Raw genomic sequence first — 26,425 nt, forward strand, 5'->3', positions numbered from 1 at the left:
TAAGGGATAATGTACCCCCCGCTTCGCGTCGGAGTCCTGATCACCCTGTCTGGGTTTATTCTGAGATAATCAGCTGGATGTACATTATCCTGCTTATTACACGGCTACTTGCCACATAAGTAAATAATTAGACACAAATTATTGATCTGAGTCGAAATATTTTATAAGGTCTTTAAACGCAAAGCTTCCGCGGAGAGAGCAGTTGCTAGCGCGGCAAGGTCAAACTAGACGGACAATTAAGGGATACGTTGCAGTCATACCACTTATTACACAGGACTTCGCCACATATATAATTATGGGGATAAGAGAAATTGATGTAAGATAAAACCGTTTTAAAATTGTACCTGTTTGTTTTATCTTATCCAACAGTGTACAAAACAATAGTCGCAAAATGGCAGCAGCTGCGTTTGTATGAAACGAGAGCGAGTCCACGATACTGGAAGACATAATTAAATAACTGCATAAAATATTGATTTTACTGAATTTTTATATTTTATTAGCTCACCAAACGCAAAATTTCCATGAAGAAATGTTTATCCTAGCAAGTGTATAGCGCTGCTGACTTCCGTAACCCGGATGAGCCTGTGTTATTAGTTTTCAGCGGTTGTTATTGAGGAATAACATACCGCTGGATGGCGCGATTGACCAATCAGAATCAAGTATTCCACAGAGCCGTGTAATAATTTTAGTTAATGATACCTAATGCATCAATTAAGGTTTACAAACTGAACCTTATTGTAAAGTGTTAGGTAATATTAATCCATTTAATCCATGATTGTAATTGTGTTTGCACTGCTTCAATATTAGTATAACAAATAAAATAAGCATATAATTAAATTATTTAGATTATTTAATTTAATGGTGTTATGTTATGTTTTATAATTTCAAGACTTTTAAGATGTGTCTAAGCAGTGGGCTCTAGAATTTTTTTAATGAAGGATCAAAAGGATAAACAATGCAGATTTATTTTTGTACATCCATTTTTGATCATATTTACCAGGGGTGCCATTAATTCTGACCAACACTGAATATATATATATATATATATATACTGTATATATATATATATATATATATATATATATATATATATATATATATATATATATATATATATGAAATTAAACTGATACAATGTCATATGCTTTATATTAGACCATATCATGAGAAATGCACCAGGGGTTTAACATGCAGAAAGAGTAACACAGATCTTTGGGTGCCCCCTAGTGTTAAAACACCGAGAAAAGCACAATAAGGAAGGGAGGGAAGGACTTCACAAAAAGGTGTCTTATATGTCACTGCAAAGGGGTTATATGCCCTGTGAACAGAAAAATAATTAAATGCTTGCACAAAAAGATTGATAGTTTGTCACATGGCCTTATTACATTTATTTATGAATATTAATTATATGGTTAAAATGATGCTATTATATCACAGATGAATAGGAAAAAAACCTGACTTTAGGTGCAAACTGTGCCACAAATGATCTGCTTCCAGGATGTGGTCAGAAGAGAAGCTAGAGTTCCTTTATGTGAAGCACATTTGAAGAGCACACCCACAAACAGCTTACACTTGCACAAGATTCTACGAGTAAAACATTACGAACATGAGTATCAGACAACGAAATGCGAAGAGATAAGCATCATGTCTGTGCAAGGTGGCATAGCAATCTATCCCTCAGGAGTCAATGATTCACACAACAATCAAAGGTACTGTATAATGATTTGCATCATAACTCAATGGAGAGGTTAAAACTCCAGTCTGAACAATAATAATCTATTTTTATTTCTTCAGCGTATGTCTGTTTTGGGTTGGTTAGTTGGTCAAATTTGAAATGCCTGAATTTTCTTGCATTGACAATGGAGTATCAAACAAGCAAAAAAGGGCTTTTAGACCTTTTCTTAGAACTAAGCTTTTTTTTCAATCCTTTTAACCAACTGGCAACAAGATTATTTTAGTGCAAGACTCTAGTATTAGGGAGCCAATGGAAAAATATTTAGGAGTTGAAAGCGCATTAGTTGATTGAGTGCATAGTCTCTCAATTAGTTTTTAACAAATCACCGCTGGGTTTTGTGATGAAGAGACTATGAATGTATACATGGAAAAATACGTATATATACTAGACATTCTTAGTTTGTGTGTGTGTGTGTGTGTGTGTGTGTGTGTGTGTATATATATATATATAGTTTATATTTGGTACTAAATTATCGGTAACTGATGAAAATAACTGTCATTTTGTCCCTTCCTATCAAATATTGCACTGCAAATTTCAATAACAGCTTTAAGTTGTCAGTGGTATAAGTGGGATAATTCATAGCTAGCTGTGCATTCAACGATTTTAATGCACTTTGCATCGGGTGGTTCTTTACTAAAATCATTTAATGCACAGCTAGCCTTAGATTATCCCCATGTACTGTATATATTTAATATAATACCGATCAAAAGTTTGGAATCAATACGATTTTTTTATGTATATATACACACACACACACAGTCTGACATGTTGAGTAAAAGGATAACTGAGCCGGGTTGCTCATTTCCATCCAGAGATAAGAAGTTGTGAGTTCCCCGTTTTCATTTTCTTCCTCTCTTTATTTCTTTAGCACATGCAGAATACATCCTGAAGAAAGCAATGAAACCATCTTGCCTTGGCTCTATCTCTTTTTGGCTGTCCTGGGCCTTCCAACTAATGGAATAGTCTTGGTGGATCTTTGGAGATCAGAGAGGACACCCACTGCCATCTTCACTTTGAATATAATTGTGTCAGACCTGCTGATTTGCTGCAGTTTTTTCTTCAGGATAGCCTACTACAAAGAGAACATCAATTGGCTATCTGGAACTCCAGCCTGCAATGCAGTAGAGCTGATAAATTTTTCTTGCTTCTACATTAACCTCTATTGCAACATGAGCTTCCTTTTGTGGACCAGCATCAATCGCTATGCCACGGTGGTAAAACCAGGCTACACTTTCTTTCGGATCTTTAAACGTACTGGGTCTAGTTGGATCCTCTGCTTTTCTACCTGGTCGGTTATCACCACAGTCGTCGGCACTAGCATGGGACTTAAACTGAGTCTACAAATCAACGGGACCTGCTTTGACCAAGTTGTCAACAGTTACATCCTCTATCCTAATCAATTCAAAACTATCCACTGCGTTGGTGTTTCAGCATTCTTCTTCATTTTGTGCTTGATGTTGGTCAGCTATAGCCTGCTGGTCTTCCATCTGCAGAAGGTGAGGGGAGCTAGATTTGGACCCGGAGGAACTCTAAAGGTTCGCAGAAAGATCCTGGCCTCAGTCATAATGTTTGTCCTATGCTTCCTACCCTACCATGTGCAAAGGATCATCTTATTAACATCAGATAATGAAAACTGTCAGGCAAAGTACAGGATAAAAACAAGCACCATCTTCATTGCAGCTCTTAGCTGTTGTCTGCATCCCATCCTCCAGCTGGTGTTTCGTTTGCGCTGCTGTCGGGCAAATCGCAACACCAGGGTCAAACCCAAACCTGAAGCCTCCAAGAGCATGGACACACCTCAGATATATACTATACATGTGACCGAAAACATTGAAGAACCGCAGAAAAATGGAACTGAATTAAGCCATGAACCAAAGAAAAATGAAACTGAATGAAGCCACCAACCAACACAGTTGTGAAGAATTTGGTTTGCAACTTTGTATTTCCTGTGTGACGCATTCGGAAAACTGTGAAACATGCTAACCTCAGGGAGCTGTGTTATGACAACCATTACTAATGGACAGAAGCAAAACTTGCAGCCAATTTACATGGTACAGTGGTACCTCCTCATGCTTTTTTCACAGTATACATACTAAAACAGTCCTTGTTGGCTATGGTGGAGCAACCTTCTTGGTATCAATGGCAACTAAACTATTAATTCAGTAAGGCTGAAATTGTGTTAATATTCTGCGTGTTATAAAGTCAGAACTGCGAGATATAAACACAATTGCGAGAAATAAAGTCCAATTCTGAGAAAAAAAAGACTAATATATCTTAAACTTATCTTATATCAGAATTTATATCTTACAATTCTGACTTTATAACACACAATTGTGACTTTATATCACGTAGTTCTGACTTTATAACTCACAATTGCGAGTTTATATCTCGCAATTCTGAATTTATAGCTTGCAATTGTGACTTTATATCACGCAATTCTGACTTAACTTGCAATTGCGAGATGTCTGAAAAAAGTCAGAATTGTGAGATAAAAAGGCACAATTACCTTTTTAATAGCTTGCATATGCTTTTGTATTTAACCATTTTTAGCACTAAATATTGTAGGCACACAATATACATTTTGTATGGTCAAAATGCATCCATAAAATAAATAAATATAAGTATCAAAGTGATTTTAGCACTTGTTTTGAATAGTCCTTCAACTGCAATGTGTCTAATCAACCCCAAGGGGTCGTGAGGGGACCATTAAAAATCCTTGACAGGTATTTTAGTAAGAAGGCCAGTTTCGGTAGCTAAAACCGCTACCACAGCAGTTCCAGTATATGACTGTTAAAAACCTACATATCAACTAGAGTTGAGAAAAAGTTCAGATGATACCAAAATGTCTTGTATTCCTGCATGTTATGCAAATTAACAATTCTATAAGAATTGGAGTTTATGAGCATTTAGTAAAGCAATTATTAAATAACAAAAAGCACCTTTTATAGACTAAAGCTGAATTTCTACTATCAAAGGCAAGTGTCTCTTTGAGAGGAACCTTGCAAAAGAGAACTGAGTATACATCATTCGTGCTCAGACTGTTACTTCCTTTAGACAGCGAGTCTAGAGAGGTGGTCCAAACAAAGCAGTCCACAGACGCCTATTACACACATCAGTGACTGCATATATAGAGGGGTAAGTGTGTTATATTGCTTACAGTATGTATTCTATTCTTACCTGTAAAATGTTTTACAAATTATTTGTATAAATTATTTTTCCCTTAATAATTTTTCCTTAACAAAATAAATATCTAAATGAAAAAAAATATTTCTTAGTGTCTGTATGTTCAAACAAGTGATGTTGTTTCAATTAATGAATGTGTTGCCTGACTTTGATGACATGTATCTTCAGCACAATTTGCAGGCTGCAATATTAATAATATTATATGTTTTATCTCTTAGAAATGCACATTTGACAGTAGTAGTAGCTTAAGTTAGGATGCAGAAATTTGTTTATTAACAAAAACAGTAACACCTGTAAAAATTGTAACAACCTAATTTAGACATGGTAAAATTGTAATATTCTGACTAAGTTTTATTAAAATTAACCATTGGTCTTCTATAGTAGCATTCATTTAGATCAGCCATTCTCAAACTGTGGTCCGCGGACCACTAGTGGTCCGTGAGGGTACTGCAGGTGGTCCGTGGAAAGGCTAAATAAAATATAAAATAATATTTTTTTTACCTTCATTTTACCAGGAAATTCCCATAAAAAAAGAAAAGTAAAAAGAATATGCAGGCCTATATTGATATAACATTTTAATTAAATTGTCAAGTTATTGTGTGATTACTAAAATAGCCTAGTGGTGTTCGGCCGTGACATTCAAGTTCAGTGCCGTTAGAACCACAACATTGGTTCGGTGGATAGCAACAGGTTCTCTGAAGAGAAAAGGGCAGAGGCAAATATGTTCTCATTATCACATCACACGCATAGCCTTTAATGGTGCGTTCACAACGGACGAAATTTCGCTTCAAACTTTTGTATTTACGCGCGTCAATTTAGCTCTTGACGCGCGAATTGATAAAGTGGTCAAGCGTATCACTAGACGCGGTAGGCGCGAATTTGACATATGATCCCTTTTTGAATTTGACGCGCTATTCGCGTCCGGTGTGTGAACGCACAGTTAGGCATAGGCAGTTTATATGAAACGAAATGTTTATAAATGGAATGAATAAGGCCTGTTATTATTTAATTTCCAGTTAGTTTCTTGATCTCACGTTTCTGAAATGTTTTGCAGATGTGCTGTTAAGTGGACAAACTTTTTGAGGACTTGTAAAACTCTGAAGATTAATAATAATAATCCCCTAAAATCGCCAAAGGTTTTGAAATGTTGACTATATTCCAGTGTTCTTATTACTGTATAGATTTCATACTACATTGCTATGGAAATAAGCCTGTTGTTCAAATGAACCTGATTATGCCCTGGGCGCTTGAGTAGCCTAAATAAATAAATTAAATATGTGGCAGCCGTTGTGTGCAGTAAACTTTCCTTTAACAAGCCTGTGATGTGATGACCAGTTATAGTTTTAGTGCTAGTAAGCCTATTTAGAGGTGCAGATTAATTCAGGTAGGACTGTGTGTAGACATATTTTATTATGTGTATTATGAGGTGGTCCGCGAAAATTCTTGATTACAAATAGTGGTCCACACACTCAAAAAGTTTGAGAACCCCTGATTTAGATCATGATAACCAGTTAAAACCACACATATAGCACATCACTACTATAGTAAAATCTAACTATATGGTTTCTATGGTATTTGTATGAAACGCAGTAGCCTAAATAAATACATTTATTACAAATGCATGCTATAACAATCACAAAAATACTGTAATTACATTTCATTACAACTTTAATAAATGTCTACATTAATAATTTAATATAAATATTAAAACATTTCTGCCACAATACCATGGTGCAGTTAATGTCACTATTGTAAATCCATGGTAAATGATGGTGATTTGATGATTGAAAAGCTTTCTGACTGTATCAGCGCAGTTTTATCTGGCTTTAAACTAGTTTAAATTCTCATTATATCGAGGAAAATTATATTGCAATAATTATCGTTATCATTTTATTGCCTAGCCCTAGCCTTAGTTTTACCAAAATTGTAAAGCAAAAGCAATGAGATTTTAATCATAATAACTTAACAGCTCAAATATTGAGACAAACATATTTAATTTAATAATTTTTCCCACACTTTGAGAACCACTGTGTTAGGGTGACGAAAAAGGCTGACATACTATGAAAGTGGTTTATCAGCTTCTGCAATTGGGTAGAATATTTACAGGAATGCAAGTGACATTTAATGATGCTTCTATAAATACAGAATATAGGAAGCACAGGTTTATCATTAGTGTCATAATTTTTACTCACAAGTATAAATAGTTAAACTATTGAATTTTTTGCAATGATATAACTATTTAATTATTTTCTTCCTCAGCTGTTGGGAATCTCTTTTTGCAAGAGCTCAATGGCAAACAGTTCACATGCTGAACACAACATTTCCAACCTGTGCCAAACAACCGCTACAAGTGTAGCTCTGCCCATTATCTACACCATCATGTCTCTCACTGGCCTGCCTGGGAATGCTATTTCTCTTTGGGTGTTCATGCACAAGATTTCCATCAAAACGTCCACCCATATCTACCTGATAAATCTAGGGATCTCAAACTTGTTGCTCTGCCTCACGATGCCATTCCAGGCTGCATACTACTCGCTTGGGACCACATGGGACCAACACAATACTATGTGCCAAATGGCAATAAATGGTCTTACTCCAGTGATCCATATCAACATCTGCATTGGTGTGATGATACTGAGCTGGGTGGCGCTCAGTCGCTTTGCCTCACTAATTCAGCATTCGCATGCAGACCGCCCAAGCCGGTGGCTCAAAGTTCTACCCGGAGCCTTCTTTTGTCGAAAACGGCAAGCAAAACTGGCCAATGCACTGTGCCTAATCACCTGGGCTATTGTGGCCATAGCAGTCACATCCTTTGTGGTGCTGTACTCGATCAGGGCTAGAAGCATGAAGAACGGTGACGAAGATGAAGTGTGTTACAGTGTTACAGTGGAGGTTGGAGAGGAAGGATCTCACGTCTTCGCGCTAGTGGCTGTTTCATTGTTCTTCGTCTTCTTCCTGTTGGTCTTAAGCGCATACATGGCAGTGATCAGGCACATCTGGAGGTCCAAGAAAAGCGCGATCATCTCTGACAGTCAGCGAGTCTATGCAAGAGTGTTTCGGAATATCGTTGTCATTAAGGTTGTGCTGGTGGTCTGTCTCCTGCCGTATCACATCTATAAGGCCATCTTCGTTAATATTGTCAATGAGCAGTCTTGGACTACATCACCCAAAACAGATGCTTGCCATCCACTGTCCATGTACGTGGAGGTAAAAAGCTTCCTCCTCTGTATAGCGACTATGCGATGTAGCACAGACCCCATCATGTACTTCCTGCTGGACAAGACATTTCGTAACCATGCGCTTAGCCTGATGAGATTAAGCGCTAACGCAAACGACAGTCAGTCATCAAAGTCTAATGGGGGACAGTTATCTCAGGCAACAACTGGGTGTCTTTAGACATTACTTGAGAGGATACTGTACACTGACACAAAGGAGTCTCATTGTGAGCGATGTTCCCTAACAGCTGAACGATGTTTGGCCGCACACACCAATAAGAAAGCGAAAGTGAATGGGCATCTCTTCAACTGGATTACTTCTGCATGTCCATTGTTCTTCAGTATTGACCTGAAGCTGTGAAAACTCTTGTATGGAATTACACAGTGCTGAGAAATGCTTTATAATAGAGGATATGTGGGCAGGCACACTGTGTAACCCAATGCAAACAAGTAATATTTCAAGATAAAGTTCCTATAAAATAATTTTGAAAAGCAACTACAAATCAGACAAGAATTCATCTGATGCTTCCGTTGCCACACCACTTTGAATTGTTTGAGTATCTTGTGTAGCTATAAAGAGATAGTTCAGCCAAAAAAAAAGAAAAATGCTATCATCATTTACTTACCTTAAAGTCATTCTAAATCTGAATTACTTTTTTCCTTCTGTGGTAGACAAAAGAAGATATTTTTTTTAAATGTCTGTTTTTTTTTTGTCCATGCCCTGGTGACATATGTAGGGCTGTAATCAACCAAAGAAAATCTTGGTCGACTAAAGTCCTGAAATTTCCGACTAAAAATCGACTAAAAATGACGTTAGGGAAAAAAAACCTTTAAATTAATTATCTGCGCACTATGCGCAGTACTCGGGTAGCCTTGTTGATCGCCTAAATGAATTATAAATAAACATAAAAAACAATTCGCGGCTGAGACACGAATAGACTATTAACTTAAAGCTTTTACTCTTAAACACAAATGGCTCGTCCACTTTAATAAAAAAAAGAATACTTATTAAACAAACCAGACCAAGAGCAGAAACAAAATAAAGTGCATAACTGAAAAATAAAGCATATAGGCTCAAAACGAATACAAACAGTGGGCACAGCGCAAATTTGCATTCGACTTTTTTCCCGTTTTCTATTTAAAAAAAATGCTGCCACACTGCCGATGTCTTTGTTGATATGATAGAAGAGGACTGACTATGTATTAAACTCTCTCACAATTAAATAAATAATATTCAGCAAACCTTCTAGTAGCCTACTTTCTTCAATCTGTCTCTCTTCTCCAGTGGGTTGGGCTAATCCAAAAGAAGTGAAAGCAATGCATTGAACAAAGTGCCCTCCCTACATTTTTTTCCTCACTGTTTCACTTAGATTTACATCACAACACAGGAGAAAAGATCTGTTGCTACTTCTGTTTCATCACAACTTAAAGAAAGTAAGTCAAACAAGTTTGGAAAGACATCGGGGTGAGTAAATGACAGCAGAAGAATTTTGTCTGGGAAAACCCAGACAACTTCCGGCAAATTTAGATTTGCTCTGCAAGTAAGTCTGGCAAAGAGCTCATTCAAGGCCATTTCCATGCCGTGGAAATCGCGGCACCAATCAGAAACGTTGAGGCGGGCTTTACACGATGACGATCGCTCTGATTGGTTTTAGGTATAGCCTATCCAATTGTGCCCAGAGGCATTTGAGCGACGTCCACTCCGTTGGTGAAGCGCACCAACTTTTAAATGCAGCATTATTATATTCAAATTGCAAACACATGAGGACAGTCTCCATGAAAGACCCACTGGCAGATGAACATGCTACTACATTTCTCTCCGAAACGGTAGGAAATTAAATTAGATTTAATAGAGGATTTTAACTGTGACAAGATGATTGAAAGGGCAGTTTACGTGACAGGATGCACGCGACAGATCCGTCCGATAAAGATGATGAAGTAGTATGTCCAAAAGTTGCCTACTTTTTTGCTACACATTCAAAAGTAAATACATTTTCTTCACAAAAAGAGAATACTTTTATGGCGTAGTGTAACTTAGGCGAATTGGGACGCAACATATGGCTTTAAACATGACGATCGCTCTGATTGGTTTTTGGAGTTTTAGGTCTATCCAATTGCGCTGAGAGGCATTTGAGCGACGTCCGTTGGTGACGCCCCTTTGGAAATGATTTGTCTATGGAGCTTTGCCAGACCATAACTCAGTTACTACTGAGAATGGTCTGGTTTTAACCAGGCTAGCGTGCACTATCCCTTTAATGTGATTTCTTGCACATTTACAGCATGCCACATTAACTTTTAATGACTGTACTCACATTTCAGGTTGTTTTTCAAACATGTTGTTATAGATCTTGACAACTTTGTTTTTTTATTTGTTACATTACATATACCTACTTTCTTGTTTCCATTTGCATGCAGGTTATTGTGGTTGGTGTTATAAGCTTCCCATTAGTTGTGCAAACAGATAATGTGTGCTTGCAAACAGTGCCTTTACATTTTTGCAGCACACTCATATGACCGTCATAGGTAATGATGCATGATGGACTAAGTATCCATTTATATTTCTGATAGAAGCAGCATTAAAAACCATTACATTATAGACAGTAAATATTAAAGTCTCTCAGGAGCTTCAAAGTCTGCATCATTACTCCTATAAAAGAGCAAGATTATAGTTGCCTATTTTGCTTTTGTGCTGTCAATCTAATCTCAGCAAGATAGCTGGCTCCATTAACCATTTTTCTGAATATAGTCCATCAAATTAAAGGGCAAATCTTAGGCAAACTTTATCTAAAAACTCAGGAAGTTAAAAGGAAACCATTTGCTTGGTGTAGCACCATATCAATGGTACATCTGCTAAACATACAGAGCAATTCATAAAGAGCAATGTTAATGTATAATCAAGATTATTAAGAAAACCCCTGAAAACTTTGCAGTGTTCACAAGTCAGCAAATTCTCAGCAGAGATTGGTTTTTTGGCACTCTAAACTGCAGTTAAGTTCCTCTTATTCAAACTAAGCTGAATGTGACCAAGTGCTCTGCTAAGAATAGAAATTTCCAGATGAGGTGTGAAGATTCTGGCTTCTGTAGTGTTACATCATTGTAGATTAAGTAAAAACCAATCAAGGATTTGACGTAAATGATGACACACTGACCTCAGTCATCAAGATAATATCTGTTCTAATAAGATCTCATTGCCCAGCAGCTAGATATGGTAGGTTTCTACCTGAGGCATCACATTCTGAAGGTCTGATTTGATCAAATCACATATATAAAGCCAATACGTATACTATACTCTGTCTAAAGTTTATTAAAGTTTGTCTTTGCATTTATTCTTAACACAGTTTAATTAAACCAGTGATTATTAAGTCTGATCAATACCCAATATTATTATTTATGTTGGAAAACATATTCTGAGCAGTAAAATGAATGTATTTCAAGGTATTTTATTTTCATGTTTAACCTTCTAATGTTATGTCACAATTCTTAGGTTTTAGGTTTGAGGTTTCTATATTTATTTGCCTTTTTCATGTCTGGCGAGTTCAAATATTGAGAATAAAGTTGTTAAAAAACATGCATATTTCTTCAATATCAATCAAATTACTTCAATATCAATCAAATTACTGACTTTTATATCAGCTTTCAGTAACAGAAGCACATCTGAAGCTTTTTTCCTAAGAATCTGTGAGCATAGTTGGATCTTCATATTTTCATTTATAGGCTGTGAGTTGTGACTGCGCTGCATTTGGATCTTAAGTCAAGTCAAGTCAAGTCAAGTTTATTTGTATAGCGCTTTTCACAATACAGATTGTATCAAAGCAGCTTCACAGTATTCAATTAAAATAATACAACAAAGTTTGTTTCAAGAGGAATTTATTGATTGATAAAATTAAATTAAATATCCCCAAAAGATAGTCATCACCCTCTATTAGTTTCACGTTTAATTCCCTCCTATTGACAGCTGCAGGCTGCTTATGAGAAAAGAGAACATCCCTTTAGAAGCAGTTTACGGCAATGTGTAATTTTAGGATTTTAAATGACACATCTTTAAATTCACAGGGGGGAGGCTACAAAAGTGTGAAAATCGCAAAGACGTCAGTGTGTAAAAAAGGGGTTTACTAGTAATCTGAAGCACTAAGACACCACTGAGCTTACCTTCACATCCCGGTGAATGATGTTGTTGTCATGGCAATACCGTAACGCCTCTAGGATCTGTCTCATGTAGTGACTAAAGGAATAGAGAAGAGAGTAGGGTGGGAAAGAGAGAAACCCATTTTAATCTGAATGGAAAGAAAGTGGGAACTAGGTTTGAAACTATATGATGGTGAGTAAATAATGACAGACTTTTCTTTTTGGGGGGAACTAGGTTTTTTTAACACAGAGATCTCAGTCTACAATTTTAAGGTGAGCACAGGAACAGGAAATGGATGAAACTGTCCTTAGAGCTGTTTACCTGGCTACTGCCTCACTGTAAACAAAACCAGCATCTGCTCTCTTCACAATCTCAAAGCAGAGATCGGCTCCATCCATACTGAAAGAGAACAAGAAAAGAAACTATATATCAGCAATATAAAGTCAAACACTGGCACTATCAGTTCTAAGGTCCATTTGTGATTTAACTTTAAAGGAAATAAATACAAATCTTTAAGATACTAGTTGTTACGTCCTATGTTATTATTTGTTTGGAGTTGTTTTTTTCCCTTCCCTTTCTCTCTTTACTTTCACTCTTAACAGGACGATGCGGCTACCTGATTGGTTCATCCATCTGTCAATCATCGAAATGCTTGGTGATGATACAACGCGGCTTCACCAATGAGGGCGCGCCATGTGCCTATAAAGAGCGCACCTGTGTGGGAAGCGGGAGATGATTTGCACGCTAGAGCACACTTACTTTCACTTGATCGTTTTGTGATGCATGTTTGCCCTGTACCATTTTAGTGTTTTGAGAAACGTGTTCTTTGAGAACTTAAAGAGGCTAATAATAATAATAATAACAACAACGTAATAGAGGCTCATTTGGGCTGTCTTTTCTCTGTGAGTATTTCACAGTTTTTCTGTTCTGGTTGTTTGACCTGTTATTAAACGGGAAGAGAAAAGAACAGCTGAGATATCACGTGATATACATGTGCTACACTGAGTTATCAATTGTGTATAGAACACTAGTTTAGCGACACGTGCCACTCTTTGTATTTTTTGTTTTTGTTAGCAAGAGTAGTTTATTTAGGGTGTCTTTGACACTGAAGATCTTTTGTTTTTGTCTTTGATGAATGTTAATTTAGTCAGACTATACATTGTTTTTAGCCTGGATGCCAGCCGAACTTAGCCCCGCCCACAAAATTTTTAGGTCGGGAAGTTCGGTCTGGACTCGTTCCGTTGAGGAGCTATTATGCCCGAACAAAAATTGTTCGGACCAATCAAATTGTCAGGGCGGGCTTTATACGATGATGGACAGATGAGCAACGTAACGTAATCATCCACGTCACCAATGAGCGCTTGGGTTGAATTCGTTTACAACACAGATGACTGCCGCTGGAGAATTGTTATTTCACGAGTTCACACTTACAAATAAGTCAGATAGAATAAATGCATATTTGGCGTGCTGTTTGAGGAGAGGCTCCGGGCTCGGTATTCGGCCCGAACCCAAAGTGCTCCCCCCGTATTCCAGGCTGTAGAAAAACAGGCCGAGAGTGAGTGGAGGGATGCTGAAAACTGTCAAGGAATGTTAGGTGAGTTGACAAAGTGAATAAATATATGGTTCCTCTCATGCTGATAGTGTAGACCAGACGGTCATTGTTTGATGACAAGTTGATTGGATTGATTATTTGAACGTGCTCCTCTCGAACTTTGTTTATAAAACATTATGTGTAGATTCCGCCATCGCGTCTGTTATAGAAGATATCGACAGCGCATTGATTTTAAAAGAGGAACAGAGAACCACGATCAAGACATTTGTTGATCGGAAACATGAATGAAAAACATACGTCACTTACTCCGATGCTCTGATTGGTTATAGGTCTATCCAATTGAGTGCAGAGGCATTTTCCTTCCTGGTTCGGTTGAAACACGCCCCATAATCAAAGCTCAATGGAGCAGTATCAGACTCACATTCTGACTAGAATCTGAGTATGACGACGTCAGGCTACATTGTTTTGTTTATCTAGTAAGATTGGTTTTGGTTTTACTTCTTTCTTTGATTTGGCACGGTCTAGTTCTTTTCTCTTTACCTCTTTCTTTTGTGAACCTTTTCTTTGGTTTGTATAAATTGTACATTTATGTAAACAATTATTTTGAGGTGTCCTTTTCATCTCGTTTCTCATTGTAATAAATTATCACTTTATTTAAACTAGATTGGTTTGTGTGTGAGATGTTTTCCAGTACCGTTCAGTATTTTAATGTTGCACACCTCATTCTCTCTAGACTAAAAGCGTTAGTAACACTGGTGAAAAGCCAATGGTGTTAAAACCCCGCCTACACTGAAATGTAATTTGCCCCAAATCCCACCATAGATCTATACATTAAATATCAAGTTTGATTTAAAAAACTTTCGCAACTTTCAGTGTGGGAAGACACATTTATTGCAAAACATGTCTTAAGTGTGATTTTTGAATCTAAAGGCAAAACCAGAGCGGCATGTTGGTAGTAGGACAAATTGAACTGTAAGAGTCAATTGTGGCCAATTTCAGATATGAACACATTTCTGATTGAAATATTTTCCCAATGCTTTAACAATAAGACCGTGATGGTGTTGTTTCCAGGGGGCAGCAGAGCTCTGGAAGCTCCTGCTTTTGTGTCGGCTCGGGTCTCTAAGGCCTTTAAAGAAAATCCCTTGAGAGGCAGCTGCGCTTCTCCAGATAAGAACTCACACTTCATGAAAGTTCTTTGAGAAAAGCTTGGCACTTCAGATAAGCATATGAGCATTTAGCATTTGAGGAATTAAAAAGCTCACCCTAGTCCACAAAACTGCTGAGAGAGCAACAGACACAGGCTCCTCTGGACAGAAAACAGGATGTTCATGTCTTGTTTTGAGATGCTTTTTAGAGTTCACTGACCAAACCTCACCACAATATGCTTCTAGATAACCCTCAAAACACTGCTACTTTCACACACTAATCCAGACGGATGTGTTGGACTCACATGTGTTACAATAAACAAAACAAAAAAACGGCATTGCATTCGGATTTCTTGTGTGCATGAGTGTGTTAAGCTTGTCAATGTAATATTTCCCAATGCTATAAATCCAACATTTAAATGAAAAATGTTTGATTGCATTTCAGAGTTTGTGTGAACAAAGAATTAATGGAATAATAAAACAAGTGCAGATTTGCTCAGAATGAAGGACTTACAACTCAAACACCATGTAGAGCATGCCATCAGAGCTGTAGGTCTCCAGAAGCTCCACTATGTGAGGATGTTTCAGCATGTGACAGATGCTCGCTTCCCTCTTCAGATCTACAGGAAGACAAAGAGGCGAATTTCAGTTCCAAATTTCCGGTACAAACCAATTTATTATTTTTAGCAACATTAAAATACACTTTTATTCAAAGGTTTGGTAACTATGCTAAATGTAAGCATAATGAATGACCTTGTTTCCATGTTTATTATCTGTAATATCCCAATTTAATACAAAAAGTCAAGCTCAGCACCATATTCTGATCTCATCTACATCTTTCACTTATAAAAATAGTTAGCACATTTAGCAAAAAAAATGCACGAGTGCACAATTAGACATCTGTGGTGAAAGAACTGCATAGTCATCTCCACACACACCGCTGCTCTTCTCATATGTAATTAAAACTGTTGGAATTCAACAATAACAGCAAAAAGAAAACTAAGAACTGTTGTTTTACAAAACACTTGTGCTGTGTGAATCCTTTCAAGCCTGGATGAGAAAAGCAATGCATGATAAAAGTATTTTGCATGTGTGAACCTTTGCATGGATCTTCCATGACAAAATAACTTTAAAGGTGCTTTTATACTGTAGTGCTCAACAGTCACAGTTCCACTTCTTAATTTCCACTTTCTGGTGCCATTAATGGAACATGCTGTATAGTGTGATTCACATAAACATACACTTTTGACTAAGGAACTACCATGGATAAAACTTTTCAAAAATCATACAATAGAGGGGTCAATGACACAACGCTCAGTTTTTGTTCAGATCTATTTATGTGTTTAAAAATATTGTGCAATTCATACATACAAAGACTTGAATTACATCTCTCCTATGACAAATGTTTTTATTTTTTGTATATATTTTTAAGTAAAAAATGTTTGGGTGTTACAACTGTTCTGATATCATTAATGGATAAAAAAAAAAAAAGAAAAAAAAAAAGAATACCAATAAACTTTTTATAATAAATTTTTTTTTTCTTTGTTAAAATGTATTATAAAATAAAAATAATGTCTGCCATCTCAAAGTAATGCTGTGCAACCAATGCACAGAACTTTATACATGAAATTACATCATAGAGAGGACCCCTAAAGACATTCATGTCAAGGTTAATATATCTCTTCAAATATCAGATTGTTTGAACTTTCGATGACAAGTCAGGATGTAAAATGTCACATGGAATATTCTTTACACATATTCTTTAATAATAATTTAAAAGCTAAAGCATCAATGTTCTCCGGCTCAACCAACACAAAACAAAACTGTAATTTGTTTGATAGAGACAGAGCAGATATAGCACAGGAAATGAGCATCTCAGCTATCGAACACCTACTACTGCTAACCACAAAGCCATGAGTCAGAATAACAATATGCATCACAATATGTGCATGCAAGCTCCTCGCTCTTTCCTGAAATTCCTCTGCGTTCTTTCAAACTTCCTAAATAGAGGAAAGTCCTCCCGCCTTTCCTGATCTGTTTCATCAGCTGTGACCCAGTTGGCAACCGCAGCCTTCAGGAGTGGGGAAATACCTCTTACTGTATATCATTGCAGATTACAGTGCAGCAAAAGTACACAGACCGGAGAACACAACAGACTTTATGATGTGTGAGGTTGGCGTGTTGCTGGTGTGCAAATCTAGACCTTGGGTGACATCACCCAAGTAACACTGCAAAACTGTAAAGCAGAATCAACCGTTTTCAACATCGCCAATAATAAAAAATGTGTCTTGAGCAGCAAATCAGCATATTAGAATGATTTCTGAAGGATCATGTGACTGAAGACTGGAGTAATGGCTGCTGAAATTCAGCTTTGCGTTACAGAAATAAATGACATTTGACAAGGCCTAAAAAAAAAATGTTGTTTGGTTCCGGTTTCCGACCGACCCAGTCAATTTATGTGCGACCCAAATTTATTTTATGAGCTTGGGGAAGAAATAATACAAATGAAATAAATACACAAATAAAAAAACTTTGAGGCAAACTATAATTACATTTTTGTACAGCACCATTTTTGTATAGCACTCTTGCGATGCAAGATGCCTGTTGTCCTCCAGCAATGCTACACTCAAAAAAATGCTGGGTTGTTTCTGTAAACAAATTGTTGGGTTGATTGTGCTGGGTCAAAAAGTTGGGTTGTTTGGGGTACTGTAAACACATTATTGGGTTGATCATGCTGGGTCAAATGTAAGGGGGTCATTCACAAATAAACCGCTGGTTGGGTTATTTTGACCCAGCAACTGGTTACTTTTTTCATTCTTTGCGGAACTTTCTGGATTCTTCACTTCTGACTCGAGGAGCACGCCACTCGGAGCAAGCAGTGTTTTATGGTAAGTTAATATGAATGTTTACCTATATTTTTAATAAGTTGTGGTGGTAGCAGCAAGCTAATTTCACTGTTCAACATACAGTCTTTGATATGGAAGTGTGAGGGGTAACTATTTCTGTGAAACATTAAATAGCCACAGCTAGCCGGTTAGAATTTTTTGACAAAATGCCGCATCGTTAAATCCTTAGTTGAAATTAAACCAGCTATATCAGCAGCCTTTTTGAAATATGCAGTTTAAATTCTAAATTCATCATGTAATTATCGTAGGCCTATTCATTGTGGACGTTGCGTATTTAAAAGTGAGATAAGCGTTTTGTATGAAATCCATACGCGCAATATCCCTCACCAACAGGGCTCGCACGTAAAATCAGCGGGAAATGAGTCTCTAGTGTAGGCTAGCTAGTGAGTGAAAAGTCTCCTGGCGTAGTTTTAGAAATACTCGTCAGAAGAAGTGACTGAGTTCCAGGCCAGCACAGTCTGCGTGTCTTCTGTAATGTCTCGAACCATCGTTTCTGACAAAAAAAAGGCTTTCAAGATCTTGATATAGCCTAGTTTTTTTTATGTATGACTTGCAATCTTTATATACAGCGACTGAGGAAATGAGAAATAAATGGACAGGCGCCAGTTTTGAGAAGAAAATTATACCCGTTTAGTTGAACGAATGATCGTCAATATTTAAAACTTAAAAAAATGATAGCCTACCCTACCCTATCTTGTATTTTATTGTGTGTAACATCTAAACGAGGCGATCATCAGCGCTGCCAGTCAGGAGATTAACGAGCAGCTTTGAGGGTTTGTGAGTTTTAACGTTAAAGACACTATCAACATTACAGTAATATTTTACTTTTAATAAAGTAATGTTTTATTTTAATGCCTTAATGTTGATAATATTTGTCCACATTACTCTTTTATTACTATTAGGCCTACTATAATTCAGTTTGCAAATACTGAATACACATTTTGTTTGTTTTTCACATTTGGTCATTTGGTAATGTTTGCAATATTTTAATTGCATATTCAATAATAAATTGATACTTCCACAAAAAAACTTAACTTGCATGTCAGTTTTATTGCAACACTTTAAGTGATTGTCTGGGAAGCAGACACACTCTGTCAGTTTAAATCTAGACAAACGCATACCTGGCATTCATATAGAACATTATACATTATACATATTATTCAAATCAGTTAAATGATTATTAGGCTGCATAGGTCAGCCGGACACTTTCCTATAACACCTGATGTACTCATTATTTAATAAGAAGAATGGCATCTATGCAAATTTTTGTCTTTCTGTTCATTCTAAAGTTTACTGAAGTCAGCCGGATCCGGGCCGTATCCAGATCAGAAGGTGGACCTGCGCCTGGACCCATCCATGACGCATCCCTGAAGTGCCAGCCTCATCAACCCTGTGAAGGCCTCATCGACACGACTGATCCTCAACAAACTCGTCTCCATACCGGTGTGATGACTCCGACTTCCAACCAGATGGAACTGGATAAATATTCTGAATTTTCTTATTCAATCTGACCTCTGACCTGTAATGCTGCCTGAATCATAATCATACACTGTTCGCTCGATGGCCAGAGGAGAACTGAACGACTGAGCCTGGTTTCTCCCAAGGTTTTTTACTCCATTCTGTCACCTGATGGAGTTTTGGTTCCTTGCCACTGTTGCCTTGGCTTTTGGCTTGCTTAGTTGGGGACATTTAATATTCAACAATATTATTGATTTGCCTTAATGTGGACGATGACGCAATTTTCTTCAAGAAACAAACTTTGTTGTATTATTTTCATGTTACAGTATCACTGTGAAGCTGCTTTGATACAATCTGTATTGTAAAAAGCGCTATATAAATAAAGATGACTTGACTTGAACAGGTGAGGACAAACATGGTTGAATATTTACAAAATGAGATGACTGGAGAATTGCTGCACATCTGTGCCTCAGGGATGAGACGAGGGGGACATGTCAGACCTTTGACATTGATTAACATTTGAATTCAATAACGAAAAGTATTAAAGAAATGTATACAATTTAAAAAAAATAAAATAAGATTGAAATCACATATACAGTGGCCTCTCTGGTTTATTGTATTACAGAGATAATAATTATTTTACATTCGTAATATAACAAATATTTGTTACCAATTTTATTAAGGCAATGAGACAAGAAATAACCCAGCACATGAGTAAGACTTAACCCAGCAAGAGGGTTAATTTCACCCACTGGTTGGGTCGAATGAATGACCCAGAAATATGGGTTGAATGGTAAAACCCAGCACTTGGGTCAAACCAACCCAGCGCATGTTCTGTCCAATAGTGACCCAGCGGTGTGGTTAAGGTTGGGTTATTTTTTAACCCAGCAGTTTTTAGGGCCCGTCCACACGGAGACGCGTTTCGTTGTATACGTATACATTTTTTATCGTATTGGTGTTTCGTCCACACGGATCCGGCGTTTTCGGAGACTGAAACCGCTATTTTTTGAAACCGGGTCCCAAGGTGGATAAATCTGAAAACGCCGCCCTTGCGTTTTCGTGTGTACGGCCAATCCGTATATTTTGTGAAACGATGATGTCATCACACCAAGTGTCAACTAGTCAGACACCGTTAAGTCACAGTAACTACATTTATGGTTTTTCATATTGTTCAACAAAGTTCTTGATTAAAAAAGAAAAAAGAAAAAAGAAGCTGCTGTGCCTAATATTATTGTTGTATACAGCGCGCAAGGTTTATGTGTGAGCTCCAAGTCTTCTTCTCCGTTTTTAGTGTATGTCTGAGGCAGAATTACAGCGCCACATACTGGTCTGGCATGTATACTACATCGTTTTGAGTCGGTTTCAGTGGTTTCGTGTGTACGCAGATATTTCTTGAGACGACGCCGTGTTTACGGAATTTTTTTTTTTGAACGGGGAAAAAAAATATCGGATAGGGAAAGCTCGTCTCAAGAAATATCTGCGTTTCTTTTTTCTGCTCAAGAAATACAGCAGCTTCTTTTTTCTTTTTTAATCAAGAACTTTGTTGACCAATATGAAAAACCATAAATGTAGTTGCTGTGACTTAACGGTGTCTGACTAGTTGACACTTGGTGTGATGACATCATCGTTTCGCAAAATGTACGGATTGGCCGTACACACGAAAACGCAAGGGCGGCGTTTTCAGATTTATCCACCTTGGGACCCGGTTTCAAAAAATAGCGGTTTCAGTCTCCGAAAACGCCGGATCCGTGTGGACGAAACGCCAATACGATAAAAAATGTATACGTATACAGCGAAACGCGTCTCCGTGTGGACAGGGCTAGAGTGTAACAGACGAGGCAGCTACACGGTCGTTCACACATCGTTGTCGTCACTTACAAAGGCGACACTTTCTGCATCTGCGTGGAGTGTGACCGTTTCACACACACTCCGTTTGCAGTGCGTATTTTTTTTCCTTATCCATGTTAACAGGTTCGAGCTTTCACACTCCACGCAGATGCGGTCCGGTAATCTCGCCATAAATGCATTTAACTAAATACTATTATTTTTCACAGTCATCTTTTTACTTTAAGACCGGGGTAAATCAAGGAAAACTACAATTTACTTCAACAAGGCGACATAATGAACAACACTCGTCTCATTCATGGAGTTGGAAAAACAAGTTCTTTGTGACATGCAAGATTTATTTATGTATGCGATTTTAATATAAGTGCATGGTTAAATATTTTACCACTTGCTTGAGCAACTTAATATATAGTTATATAGAAGTAATGCATTGAATAATAGTTTGTTTAGATTGTGTTTAAACGTGAATACGTCTATTAAAGAGTGTAGGCCTATGTGTGTACAAAGAGAATCGCATTGCTGACAAAAAACTTTTTTTTAAATAAAATTTGCTGATAACTTATGGATTTGAAATACAAATAGTGAGTATGTGTTTGTGGTACAGCCGTGGATCAGTTACGCACTGCAAACGCATCATATGTAAAAGCACTTCAGCGCGTGCTGCTCCTGCACCGCATACGCACCACAACACGCACCGCACACGCACTGAACACACAGAGTATGTGTGAAACGGGCGTGAAAGCTCGAACCTGTTAACATGTATAAGGAAAAAAAATACGCACTGCAAACGGTATATGTGCGGGCGTTACTCATTTGCCCCCGCCGAAAGTTGTACAGACCAAAAAAGACGAGCTGAACAATGTGTGTGTGTGTGTGTGTTTAACATGCTGGGACACACAAGGTGATAGAGTACATGTAGTACAGGTAGGCTATGTTATGAAAAAAATAGAGTAAAGAAAAAAAAAAATAATAATTTCCTACCTATCCCTTGCTGCCACTAAAAAAATAATAAAAAAAAGATTCCCTACCGACCCATGACCTCAACTGACAACCAACCAGAACCAAACTTTTTTTTTTTTAGGCCCAATATATTAAAATAGAAAAGAGCCATTTTAAATTGAAATAATATTTCACAATATTACTGTTTTACTGTAATAAATGAGACTTCATTAGAAAACATTTTAAAAAATCTTCACATTTTTGAAAGGTACTGTACATGTTTAAATGCAGCTTTAATAACGAAATACTTTTTAAGGCCACAGTTTTCATGTTCGTTATAGTTTGTGAGTGGCTCGTCTCCAGACTGCAGTGTTTATTAAACTAGTGCTGTGGCAGTTCTGTCTTTTGGCATGGCTTCTGGCCTCTTAATGACCACTCCATCACTATGACACCACCTCCACTATATGCCTCATGTCTGGAGGTGAGAGAGGAAAGATTTACCACTTTTAGGTTCAGAAATTGCGCATTAAAGCAAGCATTGTTTGCAAGATGAACATGAAGCGCTGATGTTTAATGTGACATAATATAACATAAGTATGATGGTTGAGTGAACATTAAACTATTGAACATTGACTCTTTTATCTGATTTCAGCATATAGATGTGCAATAAAGTTATTTTCCCATTGTTAAAATCACTATGGTACAATCTCTTGTGGCTTCTTATACTACATTCTTATCTTATACAACATTGTAAAAAAAAAAAAAATCATTAATCAATTCAATTGGTTCTAAAGTTTCCATTGTACTGAAGTTATTTTGTGTTGCAAATAAAAGTATTCAGTTGCAAATATGTAAATGTCGCAGGTCGTCGTGCAGCACCTCTTCCATCTGCTCCAGCCGTTTGAAGCCTGTGTTTCAATGGTGGGGTGCTTTTGGAATTATGGGAAAATCTGGGACACTCATGAGTCGTCGATGTGCAGCTTTAATATGATGGAACGGCAATCTGAGATGCAACTCAATTATTTGAGGAGGAAAATCTTTCAAATCAGACGGTGAGATTTACTCACGGAGAAGAGGCAGCTTGGTTTGGATGTTTGGCACAACATTTCCACACAGTTTACGACACTCTCTACTGCAGTGGTTCTCAACTCCAGTCCTCGGGACCCGCTGCTCTGCACATTTTGTATGTCTCTCTTATCTGACACACTCAAATCAGTTTATAAGGGAGACATACAAAATGTGCAGAGCAGCTGGTCCCGAGGACTGGAGTTGAGAACCACTGCTCTACTGTACTCTCTCTATTCAGCTTCCTCTAAGGGAGTCTATCCTGGGACATTCCCACGTGTATTGGTGTCTACAAGTGGACAAATTTCTCACAACACACTCGGCGGCACATCAGTGTTGCCAGACGTACGATAATTATCGTATTTGTACGCTAACTTTGACCTCTGTACGATGTACGATCAATAATGAAAAAAATCCCATAATATACGATAATTTCAGAATTTTGTGACACTTCAAATGCTGGTTGTAATCATAGGGCTTCTATAGGCCTACTCATTGATCTAGCTGTGGATTCTACATCTACCATGAGGAGAACGTCTTCCATCTCATCTCACGTTACGTCTCCTCAGCCAATCATCGTGGAGAATGACTCACTCCCACAAGCACAAGTTAACGCTCTTTTTTTTTAAATTGTATATCATAAACTTGTCATCTCTGTATGTTTTGCAAGAGAAAAAAAAGTTAATACCTGCCGCGGCGCTTAGGTTGTGTCCAAGCTGAAGTCAATAGTTTAGCAATAAAGTAATTTGCAGGTCATGTCAAAAGAAGTTGTTGGTCTAGATAAATATCTGTATTCTGGTACGTTTGACTCATGTACGATCATTTTCTTCCAAATACAATAATTTTGAGCTTCTGGTACGATACTTGGACATTTCTGATCTGGCAACACTGCGGCACATGCATATGACACTCAGTGAAGTACAGAAGATTTTATGGCTTCTCTGGTGAGGGCTAACTGAGATGCAGTACTAATAACACAGCAGACGTCCAGCACCTGAACAATCCGTCTCATGACAGATAAACACAAACACACTCACACCTTCTGCTGTCCCCCTGGACTCAGGCGCGCTTTATCTTGCACTATGCACTGTGTGTGAGAATGTGCGTTTTGAAGACGGGAAGTGCATCATGACAAACCTGCAGTCTAGTGGTAAGAACAAGTGCCTTAACGCGTTGAACCGTGGTGCTAATATGGATGACAAGAATTCAGATCTGGCTTGCAACTTTCACCTGTTCTCTGCTCTTCTCCTTATAATTTTGACTCCATTCTCTACTACTTAGTAGGGGTGACCCCGAATAGTCGAAGATTCGATGCTTCGATAGGAGGAGCCTGATTCGACTACCGATCTCACGGTCGAATCTTCGCAGAGGTGTTATGAAACGAGGATCATGCCACTTTGGCTATATGAGGGCGCTCAATGTCTCATTTCACATAGAACTAGCTTTTATGTCAATGCGTTAATATTCAGCCTATTATGATAATGCTGTAGGCCTATATAAAAATGTGCAAAGAAAAAAGCTTTTAATAAATATTTTTTAACGTGCGTGAATAAATCCAAACACCCCGTGACAGATTTAAGTTTCACTTTCAATCCGTGACCGACAGAGGAGCGTCTTGGCGGCAAGGATTTAAATCTTTAACAATGTCTCTGGGATAAGAAAATCTAAAGTGTGGATGTACACCATCAGAAAGGATATTCTCCAAGGCTGGATTTAGCATCAGGAAAACCATGATCGCACTTCTGCCGGCCAACGTTAACATGTTTCACGCATAGACTGGGTTTCACGTTAGAATGTATTTTATCCGCGCGCACAATTTGAAAAGACTTCAGGATTTGTTCTCTCGATCAGGTATGGGTACAAGTGATTTCAAAACTTTTCAGCCGGTTCTAATTTGATTTTTGGATGCTGTGAACATTTTTTGCTAAAAAGACTGCCACTCCAGTTTAGCATTTATTGTTGTTTCTGCAGTTAAAAAGACAAAGTTGAAAATTCTGGCTACTATCGTTATTTTAATAATTTCTTTATTTTAATTTTATTTATTAATCTGTCAGGGTTATCTAATCTAACTATTTGTGGCTTGTGTTTTGAATACATGTTCCCCTGCACTTTAGGCATTTTGCACACATTTGCTCCTCATCCTGTGACTTGATTCTGATTTATTTCGTTTTGTATTTTTATTTATTAGAAAGGTATATTCTGTTCTAATTTAATTTAGTAAATTAATTGTTTATTTTTTCGGTGCATCGATGTTGTGCTGTAGGCTGGCCTGCTCGCACAGGTAATTTAGCCGATTTAATTTGATTTGCATGTGAAATGCAAATCTGCAGTGTGGCCTTTCTGGAGTTATTTATGTTATTTCTTAGTTTTATTGATCAAAAATGTTTTTATACATTTTCTTCTATATCTTTGTGTGATTTTCTGTACATCGCAGCTTTGAAACGTTAAAGCCCCGCCCCCAGCCCCACCCCCATACACATGATTCGACTATTAGTCGACTATAGGCAAGACATGACGATTCTGATTCGACTATGAAAATCCATAGTCGGGGACAGCCCTACTACTTAGTATAAATTAGTCGCCAATCAAGATGTTTTTTGTTTTTTTTTATACTGAAATCAAGCTGACATATCTCTAAACTAAACAATTTAATCTAAAGATGGTATAAAACATACAAAACATTACTGCAATAAAATTAACATTTTATTCAATATTTTCTAAAACCGTTTGAAATAACTGATTTCAAAATAAATCAATTTGGGAAATTTTGGGGAAAATATTTATAATTGAGCAAAATCTCCTTGATTCTGTTCTGTAACCCTATTACAGACTACAGTATTTTTTACACAAATAAAAAAAAAAGGTTAAAAGAAATTAGGAAAACACAATCTACAATCTATTTTCTAAAATAAAGACCAGGTTATACTTATTATATATACAGTACTAAGTGAATGAAATAAATACATCTATATAAATATGAATAAATAAATTATTTTTGGAGTTCAACAGCATCTGTTTCCATTCGTCACTGTCACTGTAAAGAATAGAGCAGCATAAATATTCTGCCTCACATCTCCTTATGGAAAAGAGAAAGTCATACCGGTCTGGAACAAAAGAAGGATGAATAAATGATTACAACATCATCTTTTTGAGTACTCTAATTATTATGCATTACCATTTTTCAGTCATGTTACATGCACAAAGCCACTTGAAGTGGGATGATGCAAAATCATGACACAGTTATGCGGAAATAGCT

At 37.2% G+C, this 26,425-nt stretch overlaps 3 protein-coding genes and 1 long non-coding RNA gene across 18 annotated transcripts in view; 3 read left to right on the top strand and 1 right to left on the bottom strand.

The window, feature by feature from the left end:
* Positions 1 to 26,425, bottom strand: part of caska (calcium/calmodulin-dependent serine protein kinase a) — a 163,537-nt gene that overhangs the window by 37,894 nt on the left and 99,218 nt on the right. For all 15 annotated transcript variants that reach the window (XM_082174505.1, XM_082174496.1, XM_082174504.1 and 12 more), the window contains exons 3-5: positions 15,471 to 15,576; positions 12,581 to 12,658; positions 12,283 to 12,355 (exon numbers count right to left, since the gene is read on the bottom strand). In XM_082174505.1, the coding sequence (XP_082030631.1) occupies positions 12,283 to 12,355; positions 12,581 to 12,658; positions 15,471 to 15,576 (257 nt within the window). The remainder of the gene's footprint in view (positions 1 to 12,282; positions 12,356 to 12,580; positions 12,659 to 15,470; positions 15,577 to 26,425) is intronic.
* LOC309502238 overlaps positions 1 to 26,425 on the top strand; it is a 209,991-nt gene that overhangs the window by 34,225 nt on the left and 149,341 nt on the right. The window lies entirely within an intron of this gene.
* Positions 1,114 to 4,373, top strand: LOC309502233 (cysteinyl leukotriene receptor 2). Its single transcript, XM_082174515.1, has 2 exons — positions 1,114 to 1,709; positions 2,604 to 4,373. The coding sequence occupies exons 1-2, from the start codon at positions 1,483 to 1,485 to the stop codon at positions 3,628 to 3,630; spliced, it is 1,254 nt and encodes a 417-aa protein (XP_082030641.1). The 5' UTR covers positions 1,114 to 1,482; the 3' UTR covers positions 3,631 to 4,373.
* Positions 4,491 to 11,701, top strand: gpr82 (G protein-coupled receptor 82). The gene is made up of 2 exons (XM_082174518.1): positions 4,491 to 4,870; positions 7,178 to 11,701. The coding sequence occupies exon 2, from the start codon at positions 7,208 to 7,210 to the stop codon at positions 8,312 to 8,314; it is 1,107 nt and encodes a 368-aa protein (XP_082030644.1). The 5' UTR covers positions 4,491 to 4,870; positions 7,178 to 7,207; the 3' UTR covers positions 8,315 to 11,701.

Source organism: Leuciscus leuciscus, assembly GCF_965113295.1.
Source record: "Leuciscus leuciscus genome assembly, chromosome: 7".
Taxonomy (NCBI): domain Eukaryota; kingdom Metazoa; phylum Chordata; class Actinopteri; order Cypriniformes; family Leuciscidae; genus Leuciscus; species Leuciscus leuciscus.